Here is a 9,177-nt window from a genome sequence, read left to right as displayed (position 1 = left end):
AAATAGGTATGTATTTTATCTAAATAGTAGGATCATACACATTTTTATGTTTGGAAGTTTACTCAAAAATAGTATGAAAATAGTCTTAAAATACTACAGCTTGAAACAACACATGACAGAAACAATCTGCAGGCCTGGCATGCAGAACAGGTATCGCAAGGTTCTGATGGACAACAGGGAGAGTACAGAGTACCAGAAATTACATGATCGTTGTCATTAAAAACAGTAAAACATTAATTACATTACAGGAAATAATAATACACAGTAAACTTTGCAGTTTGTAGGTTTTGTAAGAAGCATGGTCTTAGTGCTGTATTAGTTATTACTGAAACTCAAGCAGTACTAGCTCCTTAATCTACAGTGGCACTGCGTATACGTGTCAGGATTTGCGGTTTGAGGAGTACTGGTCGTTGAGACAGGTAACGGTCAATGAAGCTGAGATAAAACATCAGCTATCACAAGAACAAATGTATAAAATTCCCTGAAAAATTGCACAGAAATCAACAGTGGCTGCTAATACCCTATAAAGCAAGAGAGAAGAAATGTGTTTTCCCCTACAGCGTGGCGGTGACCTTCAGCTAAGAGTCTACGTTGGACTTTGTCACAAGAAACCCAAGCCTGTCTGTCGGGTACAGAGATTAGTTTTAGGTCCAGACAGAACTGTTCTAGCCCATTCCTGCCAAGGACTTCTGAACTGCTCTAAAAAAAATGTCTTCCTTTTCACAGTAATAACGCACCATGAACTCAGCATCTTGTACAAAAGGACATTAAACTAGTTTAGAGAGGATAAAAATACAGCCAAAACTCATGAAGGCTTTATTCCCCTGCTTTTCCCCTTCAACATGAAGGCAACTCTGCTTTTGTCCCCCTCCCGCCTTCCCCACCCCCCTCAAATAAGCAGATGCAATCAAGGAGAAATTTATTTTGAACCAATTCTGCAAAACAGTTTAACAATGCCGTACTTTATAAAAATACTTAGTTACATAATTAAACTTATTACTATTTATATAAAAAGTGTGAATGTGAATTTTAAACTCTGTTAGGGTAAGAACCACATCAAGGTCTTCAGGTGAAACAAATACATTTTCATAAACATACAAACTCTTTTGGAGAAGTCTTATAATACACAACCATTTACAATGAACACGGCTCATTAAATTAGTGTTTTATTCCTTTACTATACAAGTGTTATTACAATGAACTGTTCCATTCAGTAATTAAAAATCCAAACAATGCCAGTGTCATATTTTGGCATTTTTTGTTATAACTGTATTAATACATAAACTCATATGATTGTGTTATTCATTTTAAAATATTTAGAAAAATTAAAATGCCATTGCATTTTTTGGGGTTTTTGATTATTTTTGTGTGTGTGGTTTTTTTTTTGTTTTATTTTTGTTTTTCTTACATAAAGCCCTTTTAAAATTCGATAACCACAGATGTACAGGTGATGAGCGATGATGAGGGAAAATGAAAAACGATGGCACTGTTCTTACAAAGATCTGCTTGGTAGTTGGATTCAATGTAGTGTAAACCCATGAAGAATGTTCAGTTTAGTACCAGAACTATATTACCAGCTTTTCTGAAATTCATTCGTTGGATAGCTTTACAATGATAATATGAATTCCGATCTGGTAGCTAAGTTAAGAGTTTAGTGTTTCAAAATTAAAGTACATCAGCTTGATCAGAAATTCAAGAACCTCATGCAAATTGTTGAGTAAAAGACATGATGTTATTGCTTGATATGTCAGTAGCCAAAGAAAATAAATCTAGATGTAGTGTCAGCTGGGCTGAATGCCAGCAAATTTCAATGTCACTATTTTCAGACAGTATTAAATATATTTTATCCCTTTAGTTTTTAAACTTTCACATTTTTTTTTGTTTATTTTCTGTTAAATAATTTCGTAGGAAGGGCAGAAGTGGGAAGAGCAACTGTGTGTAAGTGTGTCTTAATAGTCGAGAAAAGCAAAAGTGCAATCAAATCCCTGAACTAGTGACAGCTAGCATTTGTGGCACCCACCCTTGTTAACACATATAAGCCACATACAACAGTACCAACCCTGTCTCTGAAAATGGACTAAAAACTGACCATTTACCAGCTTCAGTCTTGCTTTCCCTGCGAGCTTTGTTCAGGTAGTCTTCCTATACAAAAGCTCGCTGTTGGATTGGAGCTTAAAAGATTAAAGGCTTTCCCCCCTGATTGTATTACATAGCTTCAAGTTCAAATATCATCATACTTTATCAACACAATTTTATAAAACATTACCTCATTTTCTAGTTACCTTAATTATTCTTAATTAGCTATGCAGAAAGAAAAAAAAAGAAAAATCTCTCATGCTACTTTCCAGTTATATTAATACAAGAATTAACACAGTGCATTATGCTAATTTCTCTATTGAGGTCTACCATTTAGATCAAGTTTGCCATTCACTGTTCCGATTTCTCTTTCAACCTGCCTACCCTAATTAAGTCCATGCAAGAGGAAGCTTAAAGATCAAGACTATATATCAAATACAGTTCTACCATCTTTTTTTTTTTTGGGTGGGTGAGGGGCACACACATGTAATTTTGAACACAGGGAGTTTTACAGAACTGGAAAAGAATTGCTTGGTCCCGCAAAGTTTTTCTGCTTTAAAAATATCTTACCCCAAGATCACTTTAATGCCAGACAATTCCCTCTTTAGTAGAATGATTATCAAATGTTGGGAAAATAAAGGATTTGAAGCATTGGTTTTTCTGCTATTGTTCACACCAACACTCAATTTTTTACCCCATATTTTCAGTAAGCTTCCTTTGGACCCTGAAAATAAGTTGGGAAAGAGGAAAAAAAATAAAAACATGTCATTGGTAAATTAGATTATAACACTTTAAAAGTGGTTTTGTGCAACTGCATTATGAAATTCCAGTTTGCCATTAAGAGCATGCAAAGTAGCGAAGATTTTCTTTCCTTTGATTCCTTACAGACGTCAGGAATTCTTTGCAAGTCTTTTACATTTGGCAGATTTGTGCATGTTATATAGACTGTTGGCTTATAAATTGTCTCCAGGCTGGTACTGTGGTTCTGTAGCAGTAAAGTAGTCCTCCAAGAAAGACTGTATATATTCAAATGTTGGTCTCTCATCAGGGTCCTTCTTCCAACACAGTTTCATTAACTCATGGAGAGACTCTGGGCAGCCTTGCGGGCAAGGCATCCTATATCCACGTTCCACTTGTTCCAGAACTTCCCGATTCACCATCCCTAAAAAGAAAGCATTTTAGCTCTGAATGACCTTAGGCAAAGAACTGTTTCCCAAAGTTTTTCAAGCATCTCTCCAGCCGCAATACATGTGAATCTACCATAATAAAACCTTTAATGAACGTGCTTTATGTTCAATTAATTTTTCACATTTTGCATTAAATACATTTTCTGAAAATTAGTTCATTACACTGGTAATGCCTCAATAGCTGTTACTTCTTCCATTTGTATGTTTTCTCATTTGTATACTTTCCCACTGCCTTGGGCCTGTCCTTTCAAAAAGGAGACTCGAGCACAAATACCTTCTGCCTGCCTTGGGTTCCATTCAAGCACCACTTAATTTGAAATCAGGCATTTTATACATCTAACAGAACCTCCTTACAAATTCCAGTCACAGCAAAATATCTGACAAAATGTGTTACATATAGTTAGTTTCAAAAACTGGTCTGGCAGGTTCACTCTACTGATGCTCGCTGTAGCCTGGGAAAACGTCCAAAGTAGAAATTTCAGGAACAGATAGATAGGAAAACATAAGAATACCCACTAATCTGAAATGAACTATCAGTCACATTTACAAGTGCTATTATCTTAAAACACTTAAAAAAATATCTAATAGTTAATCTGTAAATAAAACAAAGTAGCTTTGAGAACGACGGAACTGGTGAAGCGTGACTAAGTTTTTGTCTCTGCCTGCCAACTGTGGGCTCTGAATGAAGGTAAAAAGTATAAAAGGTAACTTCAGAAGCACAGAATACAACAAAGAAAAGAAAAAACTATCCAGTTTTTCTCTTACCTGGGTATGGCACTCTCCCCTTTGTTACCAGCTCTGTCAGTAAAATTCCAAATGACCACACATCGGACTTGATGGTAAACCGACCATACAATGCTGCTTCTGGAGCAGTCCATTTAATTGGAAATTTAGCTCCTGCAAACATTGGAAAGACAAGATACTCAATTCTCCCTTGCTTATGCATCACTTGCTTATACACTTCAAAATATTTATAAAGAATACTACACTCAAAATTTTTTACATTTTGCTTTGTTGACAAAATCGAGGTGGCTTAGTACTTTAATATTTCAAACTGGAAACCAGTTTCAAACTAGGGCAGCAAATACTGGCTACAATTTTTAAAAGCAGCTAAGACATCTGAGATTCTTAACTAAATATGTTTCAAGAAGTGGGATGATATTCAGAATCTGATAAGCAACCTCTCTGGAATCTCAGCTTTCTTCAAACTGTAGCAAGTTTTACCCCCAAAAAATAACTAAAAACATTTTTTTTAAATATAAGGAAACTGGGAGATAATTTTGAACATTAAAAGTTTACTAAAATTGCAGTTAGGCGAGGGAGACACCTAAACATAGCTGTGAAAGCACACATATGCATAATCTTTATTCATGCGGGCAGAACACACAGACACATTCTGCTAAATGTGACAGTTCTAAGTAATTTGAAGGTAACTGGTCTTATTTATTCAGCAAATAAATCGGTCTTACCTTGTCTTGCAGTGTACTCATTGTCCTCTATTAACCTTGCTAAACCAAAGTCTGCTATTTTACACACAAGATTGTCTCCTACAAGAATGTTAGCTGCCCGGAGATCCCTGTGGATGTAGTTCATTCTTTCAATGTAAGCCATGCCATCAGCAATCTTAAAAATAAAGTTTTATTAAAGATTATTTTTCATTACTATATACATTTCTCCCAAGCATTAAGCTGTACCCCTTTATTTTAGCTCCATTCTTGTTGTAAAAGTATAGGAGGTACAGAATAGCAAGAGCTTGTGACAGCACTGAGTGTGTCTGGCTATAGAGTATCTGTTAATTGGGAACTAGACTGTTTCTTTTTGACAAATCACAAACCTACAACAGAAGATGGAAGACAGAACAGCATACAATAGCCAGAGCGTTCAATTTTACATTTAGTTGATATCTCATATAGTTTTAAATCTCTTCTCTAAGCACAAAGTACAGTTTTCTTGGTTTATACAATGTACCTGAGCAGCCATGTCAACCAGCTGTGGAAGTTTTAAGTATTTCCCTTCTCCTTCTTTAAGGAAGTCTAGCAAGCTGCCTGTAAAAGATGACACATTTTGGGGGTGAGAAGGGAGGGAAAAAAAGAAAAAAAAACAAACATTAATTTGACCTGAAAACATGAATGAGATTTTTTTTTTCCTAGACATTATGATTTACATGTTCATCTCCCAAAACCTGTGTTTGAAAACCCATCATTTAACAAAATCCATGACTCGATGACTATGCCTGTAGTTGACTCTGTCCTGATAATTAGTTATTGCAAGTTTTATCCAAGTATTTTGGAATCCATTTCAATAATCCAGGTAACTGAACACTAATAAAACAGACTGTCGCTTGATGATTATATGGCAATACACAAGGATTTTTCCCAATATTCCCAGTATCAATGCCCTTCCTAGCTGGACTTTTTTCCACAGTGAGATTTATAATTAAAGAACAAAAAAACTCCTATCCTTTACTTAAAATTTTTTCTGCCAGCTCCAGTTATATACTAGAGAAATTATTCTGAAATTGTTGGTTTACTTTTGTTGCTTTTTCTTCCTTATAGGAGAAAATAAAAGTATCTTCCATTCTTTATGATATATTATCTTCTCCCATTTGTAGAATACAATCATGTCCAGAACATTACAACATGAGTAGTATTTGAAATCAGTTCCAACAACCTGTGCTCCTTTGAAGACAGTAATCTTTACATGTGTGGTAAAACTTTGTCTCTGATGTAACACCTTTCCCTATAGGTGTTATTATGCCATAAAAGTATAGGAACATGACCTCTTTCTTAAAAAACTCATGAAGACTGATAACTAATCAATCTCACCACAGCCAAAATTACGACGACAAAATGACAAGTGTGGTGACGGTGGGAAAAAAAAAAACCAACACTGAACTGCAGATCTTGCAGCGGATTCACAGCTGTAGCCGTGATATAGATACCTCCGATGTGGTTTGAGTCACTTGCTGTATTTTTGCATTGGAAGTAAAAGTGTGGCAGGCTGGACCCACACTGCTGCTGATGTTTGTTGTGTGTGTTTGCACCAACTTTTTCCCAACTTGGTTCATGAGCTCAAAGGACCAACGAGGGGCAAAGATTTCACATTGATCTCTAGTAACCTGTCCACATCGGCAAAAATGTGGGGTACTGTGCAGTTCTTGCCCATCTCTTTTCACTATAAAGAGAAATAAAAGGAAAAAAAAAATTGCTCTACTAACTTCCAAGTATGAACTACCAAAGAGGTTTAATGTTTTCCGGTAAAATGTGAGAAGTTTTTCAAATGAAAACAGAGGCTTCCGAAAGCATTCTGAATCCATAACTTAAACATGCAACTACTTTTCCAATTCTTTACTTCTGCTTTTGCAAGATAACATCCCAGTTCTGGATTTAATCTTAAATTTTCTTAGACAGAATGCTATAAAGCAGTTTTTTTTCCTGATTGCCTTGCCAAAACCTGATTTCTGAACAATGAAAACTGATTTTGCATGGCAGCTTTAAGATCTGACAGAGAGACTGTCTAGTGTTATTGAAGAACAACAAAAACACAGAAGGAACTTTTTATATTTTTCTATTCCTTTCTACCTTTGCAAACTTATATAACCCTTAAAAACCCCAACCAAATAGGAAAAAAAGCCCCATACTGAACACGAGCAGCCTCTCTTGGACTTTAAGATTTTTTTCTATTTCTTACCAGGATAGCAAAATCTCTGTGAGGTGAACAGAAATCTGCATTTTATAAAAACTGGAATAATTGACTAGAAAATCTGCTGCTTCTTAACACTAATATGCTTATGATGTTTATTTCTACTTTCAGCCTAAATCTCTAAATCTGTTTCAGCAGCAGGGGGAGGAGGAAACAATATAGAGCAAGGGAAGAAGGATGAAAGAGTGAAAACAAGGAGATAAAGGAAGGAACATGGAAAAAAAAACTCAATCTTTTTAAAATTTACTATTAACACTGCTGGAAAAGAAAACTGAAAAAAAAAAACCCAAACCCAAGTGATTCTGTCGCTGTGAGCACAATCTGTCTACAGGCAGGTGCATTCTCATAATAATATTCCCAGCTATATCATCCAATTTAAATGTAACATGCAGTACACACTAAAAAATGAGGAGAAAAAACCACAATCTTGTACCTGTAAGATTAGCAAGGGTGACACAGATGTGCAAAAAAATCATGTCTCCACCCACGATCTAAATCAGGACTGATTTAGACTTCAAGTAGGTCAAGTGCTGCTCATTTTAATTTAATCAAAATTACCACTTATACTCCAGTCGGCTTAAAACTAACATTAATTAAACATTTAATGTTACTGGGATCTTAAATAATTTTTTACATGTAGTATCTTTAAACTAGTCTGTCACACACCTTTTGTCATGAATTCAGTGACGATGTAGATTGGTTCCTCAGAAACAACAGCATAGAGTGGAACAAGTTTGTCATGTCGTAATTTCTTCATGATCTGAGCCTCCTGCAGGAAAGCTTCTGGCATCATTGTACCAGGTTTTAGTGTCTTGATTGCTACTTTTGTGGTTCCATTCCATGTTCCTAGAGAAATAAACTATGTTTTATTCTCCTCTATAATATCAAAAAGATTTTCTTCTGAGACTGTTTGCTTTTTGCTTCTGTTTTGTTAGCTAACAGTGTAATTATAAATTAGAACTATATTGAACATTATTTTTACCTTCATGTGACTGATCGTAATCGGTACTTTTTCTTTTCAAGCCTTTATCAGATTATTTTTCAGATCCCAAGACTGATTTACTTAAAATACAATTAAAATGTTGATACTGAACATGAAAGATGTCATGTTAAGCTCTTACCCATCCATACTTCACCAAAACATCCTTGGCCTAACTTAACCTCCAGCCTCAAGGATTCTCTAGGAATTTCCCAAGCATCTTTTGCTAGTCCCTGTGTTTGTGGTTTCACAGTGGGACACACAGTTGTTAGCTTATGACACAGCCCATCGGCATGTTCTGGAAAATTAAAGAAAAAGAAAAAAAGAAAAGCTTTGTCATTAAGCAAGGGTAAGACTATAACAAAAGTAACATTCTAGTGTTGATAAAACAAACTAGTCCATCTACTGTTTGTTGAAATAAAAAAGAAATTTTATAACTGTGAATTTTAAAAATAAGCTACATAGACCGTTTTTCTTCCTCATGAGAGGCACAAGGTAGCATTGGGACACTAGAAATTGGGCTTACCTCTGTAGTGTTTCACCAACTTCTGCAGAGATTCAAATTGTGCTCTGGTTGTGATATAGTATCCACCATTGTCAAGTTTTCTGATTTTGTAGTGTTTCACATTATCACCTCTGACCTCATCCCAGTCACGTATGGAAAGGGAGTAAGCACCTAGGAAACAAGTCACACTTGGCTCTTCACCAAAAATTTAAAAACGTATTTACCGTATCTCTCCCACTGTTACTATACACATACATGGGTGCACACACACATGTAAAGTGTGATGGACATAAAAATGCTTATTATGTCCATCTTGGCAGAGGATGGGGAACGGAGAGAAGATATATACATATACATACCTTTAGTGGTTTCACTCTCTCTTACTAAGAAAATACCACGCTGGTTCCCAGGATTTAAAAGTAGCCTTTCTGCATCCTTCCTACCCATCTTACCAAAATACCACCTAGAAAATGTTGAAGGAAATATGTTTAAGTAAAAGCTTCCTATGCTTTGGTAATCATATAAATACAAGATTTAGAAATCTCAAGCACTGACTGGACTACTAATATCCCAAAGCAGATACAGATCAACAAAAGAAATGACATCTATAAAATCAAAGGATTAGGATGACCTATTTCTACATGACTCTCATTGCTATTGTTTGCAAAATACATGTGAAGAGGCCTCTATCTGCAAACGCTATGTTTTTCTGATGATTTAACAATGGA

The 9,177-nt window shown here is 35.5% G+C and overlaps 1 protein-coding gene across 1 annotated transcript in view; it reads right to left on the bottom strand.

Moving 5' to 3' along the window:
* Positions 1-2,938: 2,938 nt before the first annotated feature.
* YES1 (YES proto-oncogene 1, Src family tyrosine kinase) overlaps positions 2,939-9,177 on the bottom strand; it is a 50,350-nt gene continuing 44,111 nt past the window's right edge. The window contains exons 5-12 of the mRNA XM_086609225.1: positions 8,809-8,912; positions 8,471-8,620; positions 8,087-8,242; positions 7,632-7,811; positions 5,232-5,308; positions 4,733-4,886; positions 4,029-4,160; positions 2,939-3,238 (exon numbers count right to left, since the gene is read on the bottom strand). Of these exons, the coding sequence (XP_086465351.1) occupies positions 3,030-3,238; positions 4,029-4,160; positions 4,733-4,886; positions 5,232-5,308; positions 7,632-7,811; positions 8,087-8,242; positions 8,471-8,620; positions 8,809-8,912 (1,162 nt within the window). The 3' untranslated portion in view covers positions 2,939-3,029. The remainder of the gene's footprint in view (positions 3,239-4,028; positions 4,161-4,732; positions 4,887-5,231; positions 5,309-7,631; positions 7,812-8,086; positions 8,243-8,470; positions 8,621-8,808; positions 8,913-9,177) is intronic.

This window comes from Tauraco erythrolophus, chromosome 3 (genome assembly GCF_009769465.1).
Source record: "Tauraco erythrolophus isolate bTauEry1 chromosome 3, bTauEry1.pri, whole genome shotgun sequence".
NCBI classification, from domain to species: domain Eukaryota; kingdom Metazoa; phylum Chordata; class Aves; order Musophagiformes; family Musophagidae; genus Tauraco; species Tauraco erythrolophus.
The sequence above is the reverse complement of the archived record's forward strand: the minus strand, read 5'-3'. Positions and strand labels throughout refer to the sequence as shown.